Source organism: Hypanus sabinus, chromosome 17, assembly GCF_030144855.1.
Source record: "Hypanus sabinus isolate sHypSab1 chromosome 17, sHypSab1.hap1, whole genome shotgun sequence".
Taxonomy (NCBI): Eukaryota; Metazoa; Chordata; class Chondrichthyes; order Myliobatiformes; family Dasyatidae; genus Hypanus; species Hypanus sabinus.
Window position 1 is genome coordinate 30196719 of NC_082722.1, and position 26402 is coordinate 30223120.

General features: G+C 39.6%; 2 protein-coding genes and 1 long non-coding RNA gene across 7 annotated transcripts in view; 1 reads left to right on the forward strand and 2 right to left on the reverse strand.

Annotated features, from left to right (window-relative positions):
- ripor1 (RHO family interacting cell polarization regulator 1) overlaps positions 1–18065 on the reverse strand; it is a 282610-nt gene extending 264545 nt beyond the window's left edge. The window contains exon 1 of the mRNA XM_059992774.1: positions 17928–18065. The gene's annotated coding sequence lies outside the window, so the exon portion shown is untranslated. The remainder of the gene's footprint in view (positions 1–17927) is intronic.
- The window catches only part of LOC132406793 (inactive serine/threonine-protein kinase VRK3-like), a 130405-nt gene that overhangs the window by 56166 nt on the left and 47837 nt on the right, over positions 1–26402 (reverse strand). The window contains exon 16 of one of the 5 annotated variants that reach the window (XM_059992779.1): positions 19979–20470. The exons of 3 other annotated variants lie outside the window; for them this stretch is intronic. In XM_059992779.1, the coding sequence (XP_059848762.1) occupies positions 20338–20470 (133 nt within the window). In that variant the 3' untranslated portion in view covers positions 19979–20337. Of the gene's footprint in view, positions 1–19978; positions 22795–26402 lie in introns of those variants that run through there. One more of the 5 variants, XM_059992782.1, reaches the window with a different exon arrangement.
- The window catches only part of LOC132406795 (uncharacterized), a 72082-nt gene that overhangs the window by 27657 nt on the left and 18023 nt on the right, over positions 1–26402 (forward strand). The gene's annotated exons all lie outside the window — the stretch shown is intronic.

Consider the following 26402-nt stretch of genomic DNA (forward strand, 5'->3'; position numbering starts at 1 on the left):
TCCTGCGGCACCCCACTCACCACTGACTGCCAACCGGAGAAACACCCATTTATACCAACTCTCTGCCTTCTATGGTTAACCCATCCACTATCCATGCCAATACACTTCCTCTGACTCCATGCATCCGTATCTTATATATAAGTCCCTTGTGTGGCACCTTATCGAATGCTTGGACCCTTCTATCCACTGCATTCATTATGTCCTCAAAAAAACTCCAGTGAGTTTGTCAAACAGGACCTGCCCTTTCTGAATCCATGCTGTGTCTGTCTAATGGAACCACTCCTTTCTAAATGTTTTGCTATTTCTTCCTCAATGACAGCTTCAAGCATTTTCCCAACTACAGATGTTAAGCTAACTGGCCTATAGTTGCCCACCTTTTGCCTACATTCTTTTAAAAAGTGGCGTGACATTTGCTGTCTTCCAATTCGCTGGGACCTGCCCAGAGTCTAGAGAATTATGATAAATAATTACCAATGTGCCTACTATAACCTCTGTCAATTCCCTCAGCACCCTGGGATGCATCCCATCAGGACCAGAGGATTTATCTACCTTCAGGCCCTCTAGTTTGCTCATCACTATCTCTTTATTGACAGTGATTTTAAGTAGTCAATGTTTTGGGCTGAGAGCCTTTATCTTGAGTCCCAGTGAAGGGTCCCAGTCTGAAACGTTGACTGTTTATTCCCCTCCACAGACGCTATCTGACATGCTGGGTTCCTCCAGCATTTTGCACGTGTTGCTCCAAGATTTCCACCGTCTGCACAGTCTCCTGTTTACAACACTCTAGGTGGGATCTCCAGACTCTTGTAAAAGTTTTATGTGAAATGGTATTTAGTTTCCAAAAATATAAGACAAGTTCAGAGTATTCAACAGATCTGAAAGTAAGTAATAAAGAATACAGTTAGAAGGGGGTTCAGTGTTTAGTTTACTTGCATTGTGATTTTAATTGGTACTGAGTTTGTACTGGGAGGTTTGTGGCTTCAGGATATCCAGAGTTCATTTTGCTGAATAGGATATTAATGAATAGATTGCTTTAATATAGAATTTCCAAACTGAATTTAATGGCTCAATCTATCCATGCAATTAAAGCTGTTCTGCATGTCACATATCATAGATTAATATGTATGATTGAAACAAACACTTATCTGTAGTGTTAATAAGCTACCGCCAAACAATCATAAACCAAGTTTTAATTAACCCCAGTGAGGAACCTTGGAACACATTGATTACATTGCTGAATTATTTTGGCAGTTATTTCCTTCCTTCAAGTTTGTTTGTAAATGGATTAAAAATAAGCCCTCTGGAATTGCTGGGGGGGGGGGGGTGAATGTGGTCCCAGGACTTAGGTTGGCAGCATCCCCAGTTCTTCCAGCCCTGACCCCACTAGAATATGCAGGGTCAGTGGGAGGACAACCACTTACTGTGGGCTTAGTTGTTGCTCACACAGCATTAGGCACAGTAATAACCTGAACATGGCTTCCTGGAAACAAAAAGGGAAGGGACCAGTGGGTATCTGAGTTATAGTCTATCACAGGAGTTTCACTGTATATCCAACAACATTTCTGCAGTGAGGTTCAACTAAGTCCGTGCAATTTATGCCAATAGTTATTACAAAGGCTCCTAAGGGTTGTTATAGCTGGAGTGGTAATGGGGATAAGCTGCCACTACCCAATGGCGTACATCTCAAATAGCCTCTGACAACCTAGTCCAGCTCCTGGCCTTCACGTGTGGCTTAGCTACGAAGCCTGGTGGAACCATTTCTACTTACAGAGGCAAAGGCCTTAAATTCCAATCTCTTTGGGCAGATGGGACTCATCAGCCGTGGTTGGCAGCTCATCAAGGAGGAGAAGGAAAACTCTGATCCCAGACCTTCACTGTCTTTTAGCTATACCCACTCACAGGGACGGCTTCAGGAGTAAACCCTGAGAGAAAAATCCAGAGCTGGAGTCCCTAAGACAGTCCGACGTTGAGTTCAACACTGAGTGGCAATTCCTGGTGCCAAAATGTAGTGGTCTCTGTGTTCCTTTGGGTTCATCATTGGCATGGAGAGCGGGAGCTTGGTGTTGTTGTGTGAGTGAAGTCAGAGAGAAGTTCTGGTAGGTATGAAGCAGTTTCTTTACTCAACAAAATGAGTTACAGTAGGCATCAGATTGAGACCCTTTTGGAGGAAAGGGTCTGCCTGGCACAACACTACATGATATTTTATGTTAAAGGTCAAAGGACAATTCAGGTTAAGGTTCAAAGGACAATTCCACATTTACATGTAACCGTTTCAAATGCCTGGATCTTCCCACCATCACAGATCCCTGTTTACACCCATTACAGACACCCAAATACACACAAGTAACAAATTTAAATCAGCATTGTCAATTCATCCAACTAGCTTGGTTCACTGTTCTTGGCAGCCCATTGTTCAGAGGAGCATTTGAGACTTAATCCACAATTTATATTTGTATCAGAAGACTAGAGGCTAAAGTCAGTTAACGTTATTTGCTACATGTGCTAACCCCAAAAATTGCTCTAACACTTGTTACATTGGTAGCAGCTTGTTCTCCATATTGTACCACTCAGGCTTGTGTACCTAGACAGCTTGGACACAATGTCCATGGTCGACCCTGACCGACAGAGGCCTCACTGTCATTACAAAACCAAAATGAATGAAATATGTACAACTCTGGGAGAAAGGTGAATCACTTCACTGCATGAAATTAATCTACTCTAACTGTGGTATCAGCTTTGACAAATTTGCTCTATTACTGGGCTAACCTACAGAATATACAAGGAACTATGCACCAAGTTTTACATTGTGTACAATAATCAAGGAGAAAATCTACCAATACAAAGTAAACTAGGTTTACCAAACTGCAGAATTTCCTATCAAGGATCAATCACATTTTTTTCCTCCGCCATATAAAATGTGCGCAAGATATAGGAACAGAATTAGGTCATTTGCCCCATCAAGTCTGCTCCACCATTTCATCATGGCTGATACATTTTCTCATGTTACAGAGATACTTACCAAACCTACCGATTGACATACAAGCATTCACAGTATTTTAATTTCATTGGTGCTAATTTAACTAGCTCAACATTTTCACCAAGTTATTTTCACACGCCCATTCCTCCTCCTGTGGTAATGCTGAACCCATTTCCCTGAAAACTAAGCTCCCAAACTAACAGTGGTGCTAATTTGTTAATATTAATTGTGATAAAGCACAGAATAGGCCCTTTTGCCCCTTTGAGTAACGCTGTCCAGCAATTCCCCTGATTTAATCCTGGTCGAACCACGGGATAATTTACAACGACCAATTAATCTACCCATCTTGGAATGTGGGAGGAAACCAGAGCACTTGGAGAAAACCCACGTGGTCACTGGGAGAACATACAAACTTCTTACAGGTGGGAACTGAACTGAGGCCAAGCAGAAGTGGAACTGAAACCTCAGTTTGATATAGATTGAATACAGTAGAAAATAAAACTGGTTACAAAGTCAAGCTCAGTAAAGAAATGGAAACAGATGATGAAGTTTCAAAAATAAGGAAGCTCAAGTGCATCAGGTAGAGCGGGGTGGGGGGAGAGAACAAGAAAGTTGATTCATATTAATTAGTCTACAACAATTAGAAATTAAGGATGAAAAGGGGGAAATCTTCAAAAGAATGGGCTTGGAGGACAAACTGGATTCACCCTTAAATGAAAATGGAAATGACTTTATGGGAGAGTGACACATGAATCAATAGAGTGAAACAAGGACCAAATGTGTTGGAAAAATTTGTAGATTTCATTGATGGAAATCAACAAATAAGTCTTCCAATCAAGATGGTGCCCAAGCTGCTGTCTCCGTCAAGGTCACAGCTCAGATTTTGTGTGTGTTTTTTTTAAATAGGTTTGTCGGGATGATTTTGGGGATAGAGAGGGGTATTGGGAGACAGGTTAGGGTTTAGAGAAAGGGATGTGGGGGAATTGGAGCTCAGGCTGGTGTCAAAGCTTCACTTCGTGTTTGAAGGTCAACAATATGGACGTGGAACATCCGTGGTTAGATGTTAGACTGGCAGACCAGCACAGATGACGGCTGGTGGTAAGAAGAACAAGACCAGGTGACCCTCTAGGTACATGAAACAGTGAGACCAGAATTTGAGGCCTAGCGTTTGGAGTCTCATTCCTGGGGAGTCCAGAGTTAGAGGCCTAGTTTCTGAAATGTGAAGGTCAATTGGAAGTCTGGACGTCGAGGCTCAAAATCTTTGTGAATCTGCTGAGGAAGTTGAAGCTTGTCCTGGGGTTGGAGGACTGTGTACACATGTGGGTGGGAGGGAGGAACCAGGCTTGTTTGTTTATTGTGTTGTTCTGCCAAGCAGGGTGATCATGCTGTGTTGGCACCAGAATGTGTGGCTACTCAGGTGGGCTGTCCCCATCATATCCTTGCTTGTTAACACAAACAATGCATGTCACTGTACATTTTGATGTATGTGTGATAAATAAATGATTCTTTGATCTTGAAAGCATTTGGACCAGTTGAAAAGGAAGACAAGAAGGGTTAAATGTGAATGCTAAAGGTATGTGGATGTGGAAAATATTCCACCCCCCCCCCCCCCCCCACCGAGTATATATCAAATGAAAGGAGACCCAATTGGTAAGACCACACTTGGAGGTTGGGAGATGCTAACATCAGTGTAAACATTGTCAAGATAATTAGTTTCCTTTATATGTGATAGTGGAGATGAGAATGGAGATTCATCAGAGAATTATTTGAATTTATCAATAGCTGTAGCAAGGGAACCAAAAGCTGAAAGAAAACAACATATTTAAAGAAAAATAATAATGCAAGATTTTAGTCACGTACAAAGGGAAGGACCATTTCCTCAATGATAATCATCAACTTGAAGTCATTTAAAAATTTGTGTGGGATTAATCAAAGAACGGAATAACTTGCATAGGGAAGAACAAACAAACATTTTGAAGGCAAGGGGACAATGCAAGGCTTTGGGATTCTCTGAAAGCTGCCCAAACTAAACAGTCCAAGTAAACTACTTAATTACTGTAATTTTCCAAAATTCCATCACTGAGGCAATACAAGTGAAATAAGACTTGATTTAGATTCCACAAAGACATAAAAGAAAAAGTGAAAATTGAGAACGGAGGAGTATAGGTTCTAAATGGAACAGAACCTAAATTTTAAATGAACAGCACTGACAATGAAAGAAAAATAAATCTTTTTGAATAATTATTGAACTACAAAACATTTTGCGATGTATGGCTTCATCTAACTTGTACACAAAATGTATATTTTTGTGAAGCTTTTAAAACTATAAAGTCAGAGCCATACAGCACAGAAACAAGCTCTCTCGACCACCATGGTCATCCCAACCACCAGGTACCCATCTTTACTAATACAATTTACTAATGATGCAAGCACCTATCCAAATACTAATTAAATGTTGAGAGAGTATTTCTCTCCACCAGACCCTTGGCAACGTGTTACAGAGTCGATCCCTTATCTGGTTAAAGTCAATTCTTCCTCAGATTCTCTCTAAACCTCTCTCTCCTTAACCTAAAGCTATGCTCTGTACTTTTAGTACTTCCTCTGTGGGGTAACTGCCTACCCTATCCAGTCATGTATAAAACTGTCATGTCCTCATCTCAGCCTCCTCTGCTCTAACAAAGATAAGAAATCTTATCCACACTCTTCTTATAATAGCAGCAGGCAACATTCTGGTGAACCATTTTTTATTTTATTTAGAGATATAACACGGACTAGGTCATTCTGCCCCTATGAGCCGTACCACCAGCTACCCATGATTTAACCCTAACCTCACTACAGGACAACTTGCAATGACCAATTAACCTACCAACCTTTGTGCCTTTGGACTGTGGGAGGAAACAGGAACATCTGGAGAAAAAAGCCACACATTCCACCAGGAGAACATATAAACTAATTAGAGGACACTGGGATTGAACTCCCAACTCCGACACTCCAAGTTGCAGTAGTGTTGCATTAGCCACTATGCTACAGTTCAGCCATAGCAACTAACAGACTGCTCCAGCACTGCAGTGGTCTGAATGCCAGGGCACAAGGAACATGAGAATAATCCTGATAATACCAACAGACTTATGTACATGACATGCACTTTTAATAAATTAGTTTTAATTCTGCAATATCCGTTTACGAAAACATCAGAGGAAACCGAATACCCAAACTTTCAGAATTGAATGAAACTCTGGGTACATCTGAAACACCAGTAGCTCCACATCATTTAGACTCTGACCATGGCTTCAGTTTTGAAACCAAATACAATGCACAAAACATGCCTATTGGACATTGTGATCACGTTAACAATTAGTCACTAAAAACAGAATGTTAAAGGGGGTCATGTTTTATTTACTCAGTCATCCATTCCAAATTACTGGAGTAGTTATTTACTAGGGTCATGGTGACTTAATTAAGAGCAGGAGAGTGCATCATACAGTATAGATACCACCATCACCCTGAAATGTTAATAGTTGATTTTTCATGGGTCCATTTACTTTGGATCCACACAAATCAGATGGTCAATGCCCAACACCTACCGGAAAAAGTCAGGTATCAGATATTTTCTTAGTACATCTATTTATACCAAAAGCGCAGGCCGTTGATAAAGTAAAATTTATCATGAAAAAGGATCTAGTGTTTTCCCCGCATATATGACGAATAAGCTCTTCTTGGCTACCAGCTGGGTACAAGTATCTATTTTAACTGACGGTTCAATGACAAACTCTACCATCTTCATCAGGAATGATGCTTGGGCACATCTAGTCTTGGTGGTATTCATACCCCTGTCACCCATCCCTCCTGATTGGTTAGTTCTCATTGGACGTGCTGTTCTACCTTGTTTACAACCAAATTCTGGTTCTTACTTAGAGTGAGACCCTCACAGGATTCTCTATGAATAAGCAGCAGCATTTATTGACCATGTTGGAAACCCCCATCAAGTAGCACAAGAGACGTAGCCATTTGGGTTACCTGGAGAAATCGGCAGAAGCAGAACATTGCACTTGCAATGGCCATGCGATTGACTTTGACAGCACAATACTACTGTGCCACACCAATAGCTTTTGTGACTGGAAGAAAAGAATTTTAACAAAGACAAAGGTCTCACTCTAATTAAGAACTAGAATTCGATTGTAAGCAAGGTGGGAGTGGAAACCTGACTGGATGAGGACTAACCAGTCAGGAGGGATACCACACCAGTGGGAGGTGTGGGGAGAAGGAGAGGGAAGAGAAGAGATAAAAACATGCCCAGTCATAATCCTTGATGAAGACGGCAGAACGTCTTCAAAATCTTGGTTAAATCGATACTTGTACCTAGCTGGAAGCCCGAGAAGAGTTTATTCATCAAAATTTATCAATCTCTTGTCATTATCCTTCTGTTGACAGAATGCAAACAAAGGATTAATAATTGACCTCTACTTTTGGCGTCAAGTATAAATATCCTGCCCTTTAAGTGCTTTAACCCCACTACCTAGGCAACACACAAAACCCAGATTTAGATGGAAACAACACAAAGCATCTCTGACACCAGAATTGGCTTTCTGACAGCGATTTAGGAACAGTGACACAAACCACTCCACATAATACTGTTTGCTCATATACTCAAACTGTCTTCATACTATGGACCTCTCAATACTTTGGACATAATTTAAACTTTGACTATAAAAAGAACTACTGTATCCTGAATGATTTTGAGACAAATACCGCCTGCTGTTATCTTTCGTGTCTATTTTGAAAATGGGTTCTAATTTAGATGAACACTTTATCAATGAAAGACAAGTTTCCCTGGCTTGCCCCTATCTAATTCTCATGTCACACGATGCAAGCCAATTGATGAATTGTATTAAAGGAGATGCAAGAGAATTCAAAGCAATAAAAGCCTACATATTGCTCATGGTGAGCATGAAGTTCATCACCAATTATCTCGGGAAAACAGTTGTTCCTGCCTAGTCTGGCCTTCATGCAACTCCATACCCTTCAATGTTTGTGGCACTTAACCGTCCTCAAATGACAAACTACTAAGTTCTGGATGCAGTCAGGGTGATCAATAAATACCAGTTGGGTGAACAGTGACTCCCATGTCCACTGACCAAGTAAAAATAAAACGTACTTTTGAAGTTCATATTATTTCTTCTAATTGGCCCCAATTAGACCAAGAGCACAGCTCTCCATATCCAATTCGCCATTCTTCAATACACTGTACAACAGACACCCATAGTGACTCAAATACCAGCAGAATTTTAGTGTGTCAACTGGAGCAAAATATGTTTGAAATCAAGTCTTGTGTGACAGTCTACATTGTTACTGAAATATTGGAGGACAAACTGGTTATTCTGGGGTAAAAAGCCCTGAAATTTCAGTTAAAAAAACATTAAATTTTGTTATTTTTGCTGTAGTAACATCTCAATTAAAAACAATAAAATGATACTTTAAGCAAGAGTTACTTTGAATGGAAGGAAGTCTATCGTTATAAAAACAGGGTAGGAATCAGCTTCCTGCCTGGAAGATCATACAGATACATTTTCCTGAATGACGCCAAGCAATCAGCATTGTGGAGAAGCTGCACAACACTTCCAGAAAACAGAAACAGAAACACTCACTGTTGGAAAACTTACACAGAAAAGAAAATGAAGTGAACATTCCCGTTCAGCTTCATGGATTGTTTGTCACTAGCAGGTAATTGTTTGGCTTTACCATTTCCTATTTTGGTCATTGGATTTACCAGCATGGGTAGCTCATGCATTCTAAAAAGAGGAAAGCAGCATGAAAAAAAAAAGGAACAAGCAGGTAGTAAGCTGGAGATATGCTAGCTTGCTTGAGAAGGTACAGAGTTCCCGATGGCCAAATACTGGAAATCGCTGAGGATATAAAAGACCATGCTCGCACAGTCACACTTACAGGTGCAAAACGTTAGCTCGTAGTACAAAAATGACACATTCCACAGGCCACAATTATACTAAAAAAAAAGCCAGCCGGTGGTGTAGTGACATCAGCACCAGAATTTGAGGCATGTGGTCCTGGGTTCGAATGTGGCCGACTGTTTGCACGCTTTCCATCCATGTTGGGCTGAGCGTCGAGCTAGCAATAGGCAAGAGCAAAAGAAATGGCAAAGGTTGCCACCCGATGTGCCACAAGGTGTGGAAAGGATCAACACACACACACACAAAATGATAAAGCATAATGTTTCCAGTATTTTAGGCGTCTTAACATTCATTAAAATTGGACACATAAATATGACACTACTTCAGGTATAACTGAACATGAAAAATGTTATCATTCCAGTGAAACTACAAGTTGATCAACTGGCAAGATTATTTCTAACACATTATACTGGAGGTACGAAAGCTTAACATTCAGAAAATCAGCACTGCAGACTGAGAAAAAAAAGAAAAACTAAAGACTAAACATCCTCAGATGCAGAGGAATGCAGTCTGTTCACTTCCAAAGCAAACGAGCAGCACTAGGTCTTTCAGCTTATGAGATCTTACAGACAGTGCTATTCAAAATGATTCTTTAAAAAGGAACTTGCACTTTTATAGTACCCCTTGCAGTGTCTTGAAATCCAAAAATATCAAGTACTTCAGCTTTTTGAAAGTGTAGTCATTGAGGTTACATCAATAACATTAGCACATGTCCAGTATTCTGCAGAGTGATAAACCTGAAAGTGTCAGATGCTTGAAAACATTGGACTTTCATCAAACATGCACAGAATACCCTTAGAATTTCATCAGTGTTAAGATAGCCTGAAATTGTTTTTAGTATAGAAGCAATTCCAGCTCATTGTTAGGCAGCTGGAGATGCACATAATCCATGCAAGAAAGGTATAGGTTTACAGGCACTTAATACTTTATTATTGCTTTTCTATGTTAAAGCCAAAAATGAAATTCCTCATTCCAACCACATTCAACCTGCTCATTTTCTGTGAAATTCAAGGCAGTGGGAACTTAAGAGCAATGTTCCCCCTGTTACAACTGTGCAGACCAACCATTGCTCTAAGCAGGAATGAAAAAAAACAGACTGAAAACTGGGAGTCACTTTAATTTTTGTTTGTAATATACATACTATGAATATTTAGAAAGTAAACTGAAAAATCAGTTTTGATTTTACTTATTAGTTGAAGGGTATAATGAAATACAAAGAAAATCTTCCACATTTTGAAAATTTTTCCTCGCCTGTCTTTATTACAAACCCATTATCTATTGACACAGTTCAGATTAATTTCTCATACAGATGAAGGAATGTCTTAATCCTCATTAGATCATCCAAATGGTCCACTTCTAATCTGTATCTGGATTTTTATTTGACTGAATTCATAAGACTGAATCTACTTTCAGAGTCTGCACTAGAAGCTTGAAATGTTTCAATGATGCAACTAGAACTGACAGTTCTTCAAATTCTTGATTTCTAAGCACAGAGTTCAACATGTCGGTGAACATCTTAATTAAACCAGTCTTAAGTTTCTCAGAAACAACAATTTGAAATCACAGTGTTGCTGCGATATTTCATATACAAAAGAAAATTCTATCTGCGTGACAACAAAGGCTATGAGCGCGAGAGAGTTTCAGTTACTACACGGCCGCTCACCCATGCAGCTTAGAGGGAACAGTGCTCAAGAGTACAAAATAGCCTCATTTCAAATGGATTTTTGTATACAATATTTTTCTTTAATACCTTAAATGCAGACAGATCTTATCCACAAAAGCAACACAGATACTCAAAAGGCCAGTACACTGTCCTAAGCTCAGGCTGTCTTAGTGTTGGAAATACATGAAATTGTAAACCTAAATTGAGATTAATAGAAAGAATTCATGTTTCTTTTAAAAAAAAAGCTTAATAAAAAATGTTGACCATAATTAACAGCAGAGAATGGCCTCTATAATTTAGACACGTTTCAAACTAATGATTACTGTTTGTATAGTTACCCAAATCACATTTTGGCCAGACTAATCCCATCCTACATCTGGATGTCATCTGTATTATTTTGCTGCGTGTTCTTGCATTTCATTACACATCATTAGGGATTTCTGAAGTGGGATATCTTTTCTTGCTAGCAGTCAACTCTTAGGTCTGTCTTCAATTCTCAGGTGGGTGAAAGAATGTCACTTCCTTGGGAACCAGACTAATGTTTTTGTTAAGAAGCTGTACTTTGATGGATGAAGACCTTAACAGTTAACAAATACTTAGGTGTGATTTAATGGCGCATGTATTTGATGATGTCTGAGATCCGTGAGGAACCAACCAGAGATGCAATTGCTGGGCAAAGTTAACACAACCTAATAGCCCTCGTGCATTTAAATACATAAAGATTCATGAAGGTATTACTTGGTTACAAGGAGACAGACTGGATATTTGTTTCCTGGACTGTAGGAGGCTGAGGGATAACCTTATTGATATGTATAAAATCTAGACAAAGTAGATAGCTGCACTCTTTTCCCAGGGTAGGCGAGTCTTGAACTATAAGACATAGATTTAGGGTGGAATGGGAAAAGTTTCCTGTCAGATCTCTTTAAAAACTTTTGCAGTAGAGGGTGGTGGGTAAATGAAATGAGTTTCCACAGGAAGCCGTAAAAACATGTACAATTGGAATGTTTAAAAAATATTTAGACAAGAACATAGACAGAAAAGGTTTAGGGATATGAGACAAAAACAGTCAAGACTAGCTCCGATAGACAACTTGATTAGCATGCATGAGTTGAGCCCAAGAGTCTTTTTCCATGCTGCATAATATTAGATAATATTATAATATTATTAGATAATATTAGATCTATATCCTGGGAACTTTGCTGCCCACCTCTGATCTGAGCCACCACAGACTTCTGCCACAGAAAGTACAATTGAAAGCCAAAATTTGGCAGCAGAGTGAAAGCACAGACACATTTCACCACTAGCTACCCCATTGTACATATTCTCAGAAAATGTAGAAAGATGCCTGGGAAAATAGACATCAGCAGGAGACAAATAAGTGTCCTTAGATCTCATGCATTTATTCACATGTTGTGGAAAGGAAGATATATATTACCGACATCTTCCTGATATTTTTAAGGCAAGTACCTGCATAATCACATCAGTGACAGGTATCATTTGGCTACTAAATTGTAATATACTTTTAAAAATTTACATTAATAGAGAACAACCGTAAGGCTACCTGGAATTAGAATAAGATCATAACCAAATGCCACACGGAGACCAGCAATTTTACCTCATTCTTGATAATTTCTTTCACGGTTTTATTTTCTTGCATTGTTTTCAAACTGATTTGTTTCCATTTTTCTGTTGCATGATATTTGCATCCCAACAGAGCTGAAAGCTCATCTTCTATTTCACAACCAGGGGTTTTGGAATCCACTTTAGTCCATAAGCATCCAGAGAAACTTTTTTTCATTGGGGTTCTACATTAACTCATGTGACATTTAGTTATGAAAATCAAATTCTAAGGAAATTGTGTCACTGTGAACCTATATATGATAGCTGAGAAAGTGTTCGGCAAACTGCAATAATCTGATGAAAAAGTAGTAGTGGTTGTGTACAGTGAATATAGATTTAAAAAGCCCACTGTCTCTTAGGTAAATAATTAATGCAAAGTGCATAAAAGTATCAATTGACTTGTAACTCTGTCATATGTAGAGGCTTAGAGGAGTTGTACATGCCAAAGTAGGAGATAGCAATGAGTGTTATTTGTTGCAGACTGCCTTCCAATATGTCCATTGTCAACGCTCCAGGATAATGTTTCCTTCTGATTCTCCCTCATTTCCTTCCCAGCGGAAACACCTGGTTTTACTCAGAATCAGCACAACAACATTAACCTCAGCAATGCATTTCAAGAACAAGGCATTCTCAAGATGGCTTTGTGCTGTTGTTCCAACATTCTTTTATATAACTGGTTCTTGTACAAGCATTAGAGTATATCGTTTGATAAATTACGTGCATTCACCAAACGAAGGCACCTCTGCCTTGGTACTTCATTGCTCTCAAAATTGGGCACGCAGAAGGGTACTGGATGTTTTTGCATTCCAAAGGCATGTTAAATTCATGAAAATAAATCAGGCACACAGCTAAGGCCGTCCATACTATTAACTGGCTACATGCCAGTTTTAAGAGATTGGGGAGTAAGGCAGGCCTATAATCAGAATTTCAGAAAATGACTGAAAGTAATTCAGACTGATGTAATACAGTCCAGGTGCTGAAAAACAGGAGAACGCTTTTTCCCCCATCAGAAGGCAGAAATCTCATCAGGACGTGTCTTTCAGCAATGCGAAGAGGTCACCAAGCAGGCCGGTGCCAGGTGATTCATTCCCAAGGCATGGCCGCCTTGACCCTACAAGTTCAAGAGGCTTAGCCAAAGTATGACAACAGGCATTGTTCTGTGATAGAGGTGCACACCACCAGGCTGATTGCTCAAAACACTCTCATACAACTTGCAGCTGAAATCTTTACTCCATATTCTCCGCACTCACTCACCTCAGCAGCATCGCTTGCATCTTACCTGCTGTGTAGTCACCAGTGAATCACCAAGGGCATCATCTCCAAGCACATCACAAGGCACTCACCAACAGGTGCCCTTGTAGCAGAAGAACTAGACTTAGCTTGAAGCAAGAAGAAACCACTGCCAGAGAATGGTGAGCATTATGTGAACAAACAAAAAGAGGAAATACACTAAGTGGAAAGAGTCTGGTCCTTGGAGAGTGCCTATACCAAGAATCTTCACACAGTCTTTCTTGACAAGCTGTCACACCAGCCGTTTTTACTTCCCATTTATCTAACACGTAGTCCCAAAGTCGGGCTACTTTCACCAGTAATCCTTTTCTTATAGTTTCTTCATTTGGTAGAGACCTGACCACAAGACAATAGGCCATTTGGCCCAGCAAATCAGCTCTGCCTTTGGATCATGGCTGATTTATTATCCCTTTCAATTCCATTCTGCTGCCTTCCCCCATAATCTTTGACACCGTTACTAATCTAGAACCCATGAACATCCATGTTAAATATACCCAATGATGTGGCCTCCACAGTTGTGAATTCCACAGACTCACTGTCATGTAAAGAAATTACTCCTCATCACTGTTATAAAGAAACACATGTATTTTGAGGTTGTTCCTTCTGGTCCTAGACTCACCCATATTGGAAACATCCTTTCAACATCCCCTCTATCTAGGCATTTCAGTATTGTGACTCTCCTCTGGACCCTTTCCAATGCCAGCATGTTTTTTTTTAAAGATAAGAAGCTCAAAACTGCTCGCAATACTCCAAATGCGGTCTGACTAATCCCTTATTAAGTCTCTTCGTTACATCTTTGCTTCTATATTCTAGTCTTCCTGAAGGGAATGCTAACATTGCATTTACTTTTCTTGCCACCGACTCAAACTACAAATTAACCTTTAGAGAATTTTGCACAGGGACCACCAAGTCTCTCTACACCTCCGATTCCTGAATTTACTCCCCATTTAGAAAATAATCTACACCTTTATTCCTTTTACCAAAAAGTGCATGACCAAAGGGTCATGCTGGGACTTTAACTATAAAACTGCTATTTCCATTTCTAACCTCCTTAACTTGCAACTCTTGCATAAATACACAAGCCACACAGCATTGAGTAATCACACCTCATCAATCACTCATGAAATTAATTCCCTGGCAGTCAAGATACTCTGCTCTCAGTTCAAACTGTTTCAGTGCCTTAACAACTGCCTGCTGACCCACACCATTTCTAAATAATAAGCAGGGCTTTTTTTGTCCAAAGCTTGCAAAGCTATATGTGGTACAGGCAGGTTCGGTATTGTCATTTAAAGTAAAATTGGATAGGTATATGGACAGGAAAGGAATGGAGGGTTATGGGCTGAGTGCAGGTCAGTGGGACTAGGTGAGAGTAAGCATTCGGCACGGACTAGAAAGGCTGAGATGGCCTGTTTTCGTGCTGTAATTGTTATATGGTTATAACAAAACAAAATCACTAACATATTTTAAAAGAACATTCTACTGGAATTTGAAAAGTCACTGACATCATAACTGGAATAATTTGTGAAGAGACAACATTCAAGTGACAGATGATCTCTGGAATATGGGATAGTTCAGGAGTAAGCTTCACCAGCCTGAATGGATGCAGCTAAAACATTACGCAATCCATAACAAAGCTATCATTAGGCTCTACAAGCATCAACACAACCACTAAGCTGTAGGTCTATTAGCTAGATGTTCTTGCAGCAGAACCTCACTTCTGGTCATGTCAGGCCTCCTTATTAATGGATCAAGTCCTCACTCTGTATTCATGACATCCAATATACAACAGCTATCCCAGACTAAATATAAATACACACAAGGAACTCTACAACATGAACCCATCCCATCAGTTACCACCAGTCCTATCTGTGGAAAAGTCTGTAGGATCTACTTTGACCTTTTAAAGTAGTGGTCACCAACCTTTTTAAGCCCAAGATCCCCTACTTCAGCATTAGTGAGAGGCAAGATCGACCCTAAATTGGTTAGTCACACACATGTGCACTGTGCAGAAAAGACCGGAAGTGAAACCCTGCAACCCAGAAGTAGAAATAATGTATGGTATAAAGGGGTCACCCCCTTTTTTTGCACCGCAGACCAGTTTAATATTGACAATATTCTTGCAGACCGGCTGACCGGGGAGGGGGTGGTGTTAAGCACGGCCGGAATACAGTGATACTCAAAAGGATTCCTTATGTCCGGCCTATTCCGCAATTTAGTTTACGTGGCTCTCAGCACTTGCTTCTGTCCGGCTTGCTCACGTTTTTTTCCGCTGAGATAACTCAACAGGTTTGTCTTTAAGTTCAGGTTGCTTGGACTCAGGGTACTGAAGCAGTTTTGAGGGTTTCATTGCCTCATTAGACTGCCTCCGGGCCTAATCTCCAGCTTCCCGCCCACCCACTGCCAGAAGCCCTGGCCAGGTGCGGCTGGTCGTGGGTGGGGTGAGAGGACAAGGTCAGGGCCGGAGGTTCCCCCCCCCCCCCCCCCGTACTGGGGCCGCAGTCCGGAGAGAATGACCGACCGAGCGAGGAGCGCAAGAGGACGCACGTCCGCCCCCTTGTAGGATCTATCAGCCGACAAAAGTTTGTCTTGAGGGATGACTTTCAGTAAATCATGGCATGGTAGCTGCTCTGCTACTTACGAAACCCTGAGCCCAAATTAGGTCGTCTGCAAATATTTTAGCAGCGGGTTCCCCATGAACATTCGGTGTGTTAAACATGTTTAGAGGCAGCGCCCATCTGCCTACGCTCCAGGCTGGTACCAACGGCACTTCCCGCCGGCCACACGAGGTGGCCGGTTACCCGAGGACAACCAGTGATCCCTGGAGCGAGGGTATCACTGCATTTAGGCAACTGGTAGCTTCACGTGGGTAATGACCTTGCGTGTATTCAGCAGTGATCGTGACAGGCAATGAGGAAAGGTGCAGCTGACTCACATTGTTTCATATCGACAAATCATATCCTCATGGCCTGGTGGTTGGGGACCACTGAAGTACACTGTAGTGCGTGGCGGGGGAGCTACACACATGCACACTGGGCAGAAAGAACTGAACTAAAACCCTGCAACCGGGAAACAATCTCTCAACAGTATTTGTGTATTTATTTTTCTTCTTTTTTTTGGGATTGATGCACCATCAATAACTCTTGGAGACGAGTGGCAAGCGATAAGGCTTTTATTATCTGGAGGAGAGCACCATCAACAGCAAGAGACCATCACACAACATCCTGGAGACTGAGGGAGGAGCAGTGCCTCCAATCGCCTTTATACCGGGGTCTGTGGGAGGAGCCACAGGAGCAGTCGGGGTGGGGGGGGGGGCGTGTCCAGACAGGTACATGTAGTTCACCACAGGGATCTACTGGGAAAGTCTCAGAAATTGACCAGTCGATCACGATCGACAGGTTGGCGACCACTATTTTAAAGTTGCCTCAGAATTTAAATAAAAACTGCAGTGGAGCAGAGGATGAAATGGTAATTACTCAAAAATCATTCACAAAGAGGGCAAGACATTACTTACTTTATAAAGTAGACTCTTCAGGAGGATTAGGGACTTATCTCGCTGCTGAAAGGGGATAATCATGTGGTCAGTTGTGAAGATAAATAAAAGCTATTGCAAAGGAAATGTTTTGGAAATGGCAATTTGTCCTTTCATAGAGGTAGGAGCAGCATTCAGGCAAAATATCTGTAGGTTGTTTGAGAGGCAAATACAGTATTTTCTTTTAGGAATTTTGTAGAATGGCAGCTTACTAGTAACTGTTAAACTATCTGGGCACAACACATTAAACAAAGCGGCACTTTACTGATTATAAAACCCATGGAAAGACCGGTCTCCACAGCAACCGAAGTCTCCAGCTCAATGCATACCACTTTTTAAAACCCCTAAACAAAATATCAAGGCTCGGGAAGGTTCATCAAAAGGTTATGTTTACTTAACTAAACGCCGCATAATAATGAAGAAATCTGTAATTACAAAACAAGTTATACCGAATTAAAGTTTATACGAATATATGAGTAATTTTGCCATGTGTGGAGAGGCAGGGGAAAACCCAGATCTAGTTTGTATCCTCAACCAAGACATAATTTAATGTTTGGCAGCAGCGCGCCACTCCAGACAACTTCGAATTAACTTCAGAGACATCTTCAACTTGAGAAACAACTCGGCAAATTGGGTCCGATGTGCGCAAGAGGCTCAATCGAAGTTCGATGTTATTCCATTAAAATAAATCGACGCGCTTTGTAACGTGTATTCACAAACCCCAGTTTCAATTTCAACGCAGGTGGAAAGCAAATCAAAGAACACCGAATTATATCTGCTGTAATTACAGTTACTTTATAATGCTAACATTACAACTTGCGAACATTTAATTGGCAACCGTCACTGAAGTTAAATGTCCTTTCTGGTGGTTAAGCAACAGCCTACCTTCCACTGCACACTGAGTAGACAGGTCAATGGGGTCCGGCAGCTTCTTTCAATCAACTTTATATAGAGAGAAATGTGACCAAGGTCTTCAGCTACCCGAGGAAGACAAACTGCCGGGAATCGGCGAGCGTAGGGAGGGACGGTGCTCTCGGAGAACAGTTGTGTGATTGTGTCAGGATGTTCGGCACCACTGACACGCCCGCTGCTCTCCGGCGCCACCCCTCCAAACCCCAAACACACTCACGCTTAGCAAGGAAGCCCTGGACATCCTGTACCTCCTTGTCCATTGGTCACAGCGCGGAACCGGCCTTTCAGCCCCGCCATCTGACCCTAGCATAATCACAGGACAATTTGCAATGACCAATTAAGCTACCCAACCGGTCCGTCTTTGGACTGTGGAAGGAAACCGGAGCGCCTGGAGGCCACGGTGAGAATGTACCAACTCCTTACAAGCAGGGCCTGGCAGATGGAGTACCACACTGGTAAATCCACAATGGAAGAAGAAATAGAAAATCAGATTAGTACTTAAATGGTGAAAGACTGCAGCATGCTGTTATGCAGAAGTATTTGGGAGTGCTTGTGCATGTATTACAAAAGGTTGATTTGTAGGTGCAACAGGTTATCAAGAAGGTTGACCTTTATTGCGGGAGGGATTAAATTTAAGCGCATGGAAGTCATGCTGTAACTGTACAGGGTACTAGTGAGGCTGCACCACAGTTCTGTTCTTCTCACTTGAGGCTTTGGAGGCCGTTCACCCAGTGTTGAGAGGGTTAGTCTATGAGGAGAGATTGAGTCACTTGTTGGAATTCAGAAAAATGTGAGGTGATCTTATAGAATCATATAAAATTATAAAAGAGGTAAATAAGATAGAGGCAAGAATGTTGTAAGTGAGCCTAACAATTCAGAGAAATATATTTAGGATGGAGATGAGGAGCAATTGCTATTTCCAGTGAGTATGAATGTCAGAATCAGGTTCATTATCACCGGCATGTGACATGAAATTTGTTAGCAGCAGCAATTCAATGCAATACATAATCTAGCAGAGAGAAAAAAAAACAAGTAAATCAATTATGTATATTGAATAGGTTTTTTAAAAAATATGCAAAATCAGAAATACTGTATATTAAAAAAAAAGTGAGGTAGTGCCGAAAGCTTCAATGTCCATTTAGGAATCGATGGCAGAGGGGAAGAAGCTGTTCCTTAATTGCTGAGTGTGTACCTTCAGGCTTCTGATGGTAACAGTGAGAAAAGGGCATGCACAGTATTGCAGGTTCTGAGGCAGTTGATGAGACCAATGTGGTAACTGTAGGGGGCTCTTCCACAGATGGGGCAGGAAGATGAAGTGATACACTCCTTCTCCCAATTAGGAAGGGCAGGGACTCAAAGTGCTACTGCTCCTCCATATTTGCAATCGTGGGTGTTACTGATAATCAGAATCAAGTTTATTATCACTAATGTCATGAATTTTATTGTTTTGCGACAGCAGTACAGTGCAATACTTATACTATAAATTATAAGGAAGTTATATTAAAAATAAGTGATGCAAAAAGAGAGCAATGATGAGAATCAGGTTTAACATCACTGGTAGATGTCATGAAATCAGTTGTTGTGTGACACAGTGAAATAATGTCCACAGGTATATTGACCACTAAGAAACCTGATGGCCAAGGAGAAGAAGCTGTTCCTAAAGAATTGAGTGTGTGCCTTCGGGCTTTTACCTCATTACTGATAATTAGTAATGTTGGATGTTACAGTTTTCAGGGGAGGCCTCAAGTACATTTTTGAATCTTTCCTCTATCTCTTCCTGTAACTGAGCTTGAAATATAATGTGATTTTCAGGACTCTGGTGTTAGGCATACAGCAATGTTGTCTGGCTAACATAGCCAGTTGAGTGTAACTAGGGTCTCAAAGTGTCCTGGCAGAGATCACTAATATTTAGTTCAAGTATTCTTCTCGTGAATCTGGAGGATCTTGCAAAGATAGTGTTGATCTGACCATGCCAGTATCTTGAGATGTCTGCTGAAGACAGTCCAGGTCTCAGAAGTAAACAAAAATGCAGGGATTACTGATGCTTGGTAAACTATACATTTATTATACACAGAGGTCTAAAATTATTATCTTCAAACAACTTTTCTTCAATCAACCAAAGTACCCCAACGATTTTCTTGATGTATCTTGACACCAATGTAGCACTTCACTGCCAATTAACATCCCCCAGGCACGGAGCTAATTTTCAGAACTAATGAGAAGCCATAAAATCCACAGTAGTTACACTTCAGAACCAAGAGCAAATGAACCTCAGCAACTGAGTCACAATATGGCACCAATACCTGCATTTGTGTGCTCAAGACATCTTCAACTCATTCAGTAAAACATATGAAAGAATTCACCTTACAATGAACATCTGCCCCTAAAGGTCCTCTGAACAACACTTCCCTCCAACAGTGAAGGAGCACACTGAGACTCTGGAAAGTGTGAACCACTTTCCATCTCTTGGGAGCTGCCTCTCATCAATGGTGAATATGCCATTGGCTGCAGTGCACCTGGACAGAAAGAAAGAGTGTTCAAAGTTCTAAAGGATACAGGGTAAAGTAGATTGGATAGCTAAGAAATGATACTAAATGGGAAAACGTGCTTGAGATACTACTTGAGTAGTACTACTCCTTTTTCTATATAACTACAAAATAAACTTGTCCATTTTTGACAACCAGGGATAGAGGTTATACAGCTCGAATAAAATCATTCTCTTGCCTACAAGTTTCAAATAAAAAGCTGTTTAAGATATGTTTTTGAAGGACAAAATCTACAAATAAACAAAACACACTAGTGTATGGATTTTCAGAAATAATTAGCTAAAAGATATGAAAATATTTAAAGGTACCATGTAAAAGTAAAACAATGCTCAATGTCTCTCCCTGGTCTTTAACCTTTGCAGAATAACAGAGAACAAATTCTGTCTTATTCTGCATGGACCACTTACAAATTGAATATCTGAGTTATTTTTTTTAATACTGCCTGCCCATAGGAGAAAATCCCATTTAAACCAAGTGCTTCATCCCTAAAAATCATTCCAGCAAATCTCCAAGACTTTTGCATTATTCTCAAAATGTGATGATAAGATTGAATTCAATACTCGAGTTGTGAAAACAATGTTCAATAAAGGTTCATTCTATCTTGTTAGGTTGTATACTTGACGCTCCATTTATGTACACTTTAATAGCTTTCTTTAATGATTTCTGCACATTCTTACCGAAGACACATTGTTCATGCATTCTTGTATGTTTGTTCCACATGTTATTATTACCCCTCCTTCACAAGGAAATAATAGTGGACTTCAAAAAAATGAAAACCACAGCCCTCTGTAAATACAAGGCTCCTCCATAGAGAGGGTTAAAAGCACTAAGTTCCTGGGAGCTCACGTCACCTGGACCCTCATTATCACCTCCCTGAACAAAGAGGCACAGCAGAGCCTCCAGTTCTGAAGAAGATTCTGAAGAGGCAAGCACGGACCCCCACCCCTCCCAATCTTAACTGTGTTTTACAGCACCATTGACAGCGTCTTGACAAGCTGCATCCCCATCTGGTATGGGAGCAGTTGAGCATCGGACCAGAAGAACTGTGAGAACAGCGAGAGAATCACACGGGTCTCCCTACCACCCATCAGGGAAATTATCAGGAGTGCTAAGCACGATTAAGTATTATTAAGGAATCTACCCAACCACCCAGCACCCTCTTTGACTTTCTACCACCAAGCAGGAGATCATAATGCATTAAAAACAAGGATGGTCAGGACGAGAAAGTTTCCTCCCCCAGGACATTAGGCTTCTGAACTCCCTGCTGCATCGTATTCAAAGTGTCACTGGTTAATCAGTACTGTACCTTAGGATATTTAATATTAATGCAGTTTAATTATTATGTGTGATCCATTTGTAGATTTTATCCTTACTTTCATAAATTATCAAGTGATATGTGTACACCTGGTTCGAAGAAATGTTGTCTCATTATATATACAGTATATGGTTATATACATGTATTATAGTTAAATGACAATAAACTTGACATTGCTTTAACTGAAATACATCTTATTGGACATAAGGCTTGTGATTTCAAATTAAATCAATACTGAGCAAGTGAAGTGTTATAGTTTTAATCTGCATTGCCTTCAAATATTATCTTTTGAATTCAAAGTGGTCTTTCACAACCCTTTTCATCAATACCGATTTGTCTGCATTCTGAACGTATAGACTGTTGTTTTACTTCTTGCATTAAATTTCACCTGCCACATGCTAGTTCATATACTTAAGACTGTCTGTTTTGTGCTAAAGTTAATCCCTAAACATCTTACTTTTCATTATTCTAAGTTCTAAGTTTAATGCCATCTGTAAATTTAAAAAACATTTCTTTTAGACTGAAATCAAAGTCATTAAAATATCCATTGCTTTGATCTCAGCACGAGTGCCTAAATCTTAAAAGTAATCATACATAATTTTTAAAGTATGTTATTATTTACAGAAAACAATTTCCATTGCCTTCTTATTCATATGCACATTTTTCTAATCACAATTTTCCCCAACCCTGTCCCCAAAGAAGTGGCTCCAAAATCTAAGTTGTGGATATTCTACGATTGCTAATGATCACAAATGGCTTTATATAAGCACACCTTAGTTGCTATCAGACAAAGAATAGTTTGCTGGTAACAATGCATCTGGTCATTGACTATTCTGAACAGTGCTACGGAAAGAACATTCCATTTGCTTAGTCACTCTCACATGTGTCCTGCTGCATAATGATGCCAATTTTCCTCTTCCCCAAATCGTGATAGATTCAGCTCATACACAACATGAGTTGTCTGGTTAAAATATTTGATCTGTTAAAAATACAAGGTTGTTTAGATAAGAATAAAAGAAAATGGAACTTCAGAAAATGTTATAATTCATCAATTAATTTTATAAAGGCTATATTTGTGTTGTTTTCTTTCTGTTTGCACTTTTTCCTACCTTTATTGACATCAGAAACTTTGGTGCACTATTATGTGTTTGCCATTAAGACAATAGGAGTTGTTAATTCAACAACTGGTAACATCAACACAAAGTTAATGGCTTGTTTCCAGCACGGACCACCAGATACAAGTACAAGAACCTTAATATGTTGGGGATAATAGTAACACCATTGTGCCCAGAGACTTTTGCAAGAATGGTTGGTGAGGTGGATGGGAATGGTGGTGGTGGAGCTGTCAAAATTGCTTGAACTGCATAGCTAATCAATTGAAAAAAAAATATTGAACTAACAGCTGACGCCACACTGACTTGATGTTATTCTTTTCATCCATTATGGCAAAGTAAACCCACTTGACTGATCCAGAAACAAATTCCTATTGATTAAAATGGCTTCGTCCATTACTTGTATTTCCTTTAATGTATTTCTAGGATGGGAATGCCACAGTGATTACTGGTTTCTAGTTTTGGTTTAGCCAATTATCTTGCTGATATACAAACCAGTTGCCTTTAACTGACAGGATTGGTCCCCGATCTCTAACCATCAGCAAGTGAGTGAACAGTCAAATTGTAACTCCAAGAAAGATGCGGTCTTGGAGAAAACAAATTTTTCAGTGACAAAATTTGATGGTGCTTTGACCTAAAGTTAATTTAATGCAACCAGATTGACCAACTTTTCTTAGTGAAGATTTAAAAAGGTAAAGGACTTGGTGGATAATAATATAAATATGTACTTAACAGATGAATATCACCATTGCACATTTATGTATAGCAATAAGGAAACATTGGCTCCAATTATTGAATAATTATTCCATCATATTGATAAAGCATGAAAATGTCAGTCAATCCAACTGAAGGAAGTGGGGTGGGTGGGTTAAGGTCAGAAAAACTACAGATGGAATTATTTTGACACACCTCAATTATTACCCTGTAGAGGAATCTAAATGCTGTTTGCTACGTTCTAGCATGACATACCAAGTCCTGATGTAGGGTCTCGGTCCAAAACATCGTCCTCTTATTCCTCTCCATAGATGTTGCCTGATCTGCTGAGTTTCTCCAACATTTTGTATTTATTGTTGTTCTGGATTTCTAGCATCTGCAGAATATCACGTTTATACTAAGTTTGTGTAATTTCCAGGTCGAGAACCCTCAGCTATCAATAGAGGTGATGGAATGCAATAATTCTGGTCAATACCTAGACTGGAATTACACTTTGGACTGGTTGAGCTCATTTCATTGCCACCTCACCCACAGTAATTATTTGATCAATGCAACTTACTAAGTTTCTGATTCTCCACTTAAATGAACTATACATAGCTATCCAGACAAATCTTAATTTCAATTATCAGCAAGGTGAGGATGCATGTTCTATTACAAACCATTAACATGAACTTGAACAAGGTATTAGTGTTTTAAAACTTATTACAATGCTCACACTACTAATATTTGCTTTGAACAACCGTAATTGAAAAATGATAACCACTTTTTAAAGTAACTTGTATGATTATGACAAAATTTTATAATAAGGCTACTCACTTTAAAAGTAGCAGAGCATGGACCATCTTTTGATTTATAGTGATTGTAATAAATACATCGTAGACTTGTATGTTATAATATTAAACAAAGATCAGTCAAATACATGCTAGTAGTACCAGATGATAACACTTTGATTCTCTGCATGCACCAAATGCAAAATATTAATGTTCTAATTATGGACTGTAATGTGCTACATCAGTAAACTTGCTCAGGAAAATTGGAAACTTACCTTCTTTACTTCTCATTTATTTTTCCACTCCAATTTAATCAAAATACCAAGCAACAAATTTCTTGATAATGAGATAAAATGGTTTTATACCTGAACAGTAGATCCAAGATACCAAATGAAGCGCGAGTGAGTTTGAAGAAAATAACAAATGGTTTTAATGTGTTGTCAAGGCATCCAGTCTTCATTTATTTTTCTTTTAACAATAAAATTTATAGCTAGCTTAGCGATTAGCAAGAGGAAAGATCAATATGATGCAGAGCCAATTTATTTTCCAAAGAATTGCGATTTTAAAAGGATTATTGCAAATTTAAAAGGGTTTTTGCAAATTTCTATAGACGTACAGTAGAGATACTTGGACTGGTTGCAACACAACCTGGTATGGAACCTCCGATGCCCAGGATTGGCAAAGGCTGCAAGGGTTGTAGATTTAACCAGCTCCATCATGGGCACATATTAAAGACATCTTCAAGAAGCAGTGCCTTAAGAAGGCAACATTCATTACTGAAGACTCTCACCATCCAGGACATGTTCACTTCTTACTAGTATAATCAGGGAGGAGGTACACGACCCTGAAGACCTACACAATAATTCAGAATTTGTTTCTTCCCCTGTGCTATCAGATTTCTGAATGGTCAAGAAAATGAAATCTCCTTTTGCCCTTTTATTTTGTAATTTACAGTAATTTATGATTTTGTGTGGTACTGCTGCCAGTAAACAACAAACTTCACATTACATAAAACAGTGATAGTAATTTTGGTTCTGGGCTAACTTTTTAGATGTTGTCAATCATTTACTTTTAAAATGACATGCATGCTTGTCCAGGAGTAGTATTCCATAAGAAATATTTGCAAATAACCCAAATTTATAATCACACTCCAAGTTTTCCAAGTAATCAAGGTGATGAAAAGCAGGATGAGTGATTATTTGTGGCATGATAGTTCCTTCCAGCTCAACAGGACACGGGAGCATAACCCTTCTGCTTATTGAGTACAAGCATTTCAATGTTATCAGGAAGCACCTGTTTAGTTGTCTTCCCATTAAAATTGACTGTCATATATTTATGAATTTTGATGGAAACATATTGCATGTCTAACAGTTTTTAACATCACAAAAAAGCTACAGTTTGTACTGTTTTTTACTGAGATATTCAGTGTATAGTTAAGGAAAAAAACATTTTCAAGGTGAATAATATATTCATCTTTCTCCAGGAATTCTTGCTGTAGCACTTGTATTCTTTTGAAAAATTTAAAAAAAGACCGAACTGTATTCACATAGTATTAAAGTACAAAATGCATCTTGTTGATTAACTGCTCTGTAACCTCTTGGGATTAATCAATCATCTTCCACCATGCAGATCACATCACTTTATATCCCCCTTTTCCCTTCTGCTGCCATTTGTCTCTAGGACTCTTGAATAATATGACAGACCAACACCGATGTTCAGCAAGTACTTACTCATCTAGCTTGGTCAGCAATGATTTAGTAAGGGAAATCATCACAATCAAGTTTCAGTCTGTACACAAGCAGAAAAATTTCCACCAGGATAATTGTTTCAGAACAACTTCCTTGCCCTACTTTGGAGATAATTCAAAAACAAACGTTATGTAGGATTGTTAATGGAAATAGTCAGAAAAAGCTGCATGACTGCTATTTGGAAGAAGAAAAAGTAAACTGTAATTCCATCTATAACCTACTGCTACCACATAACAGAGGACT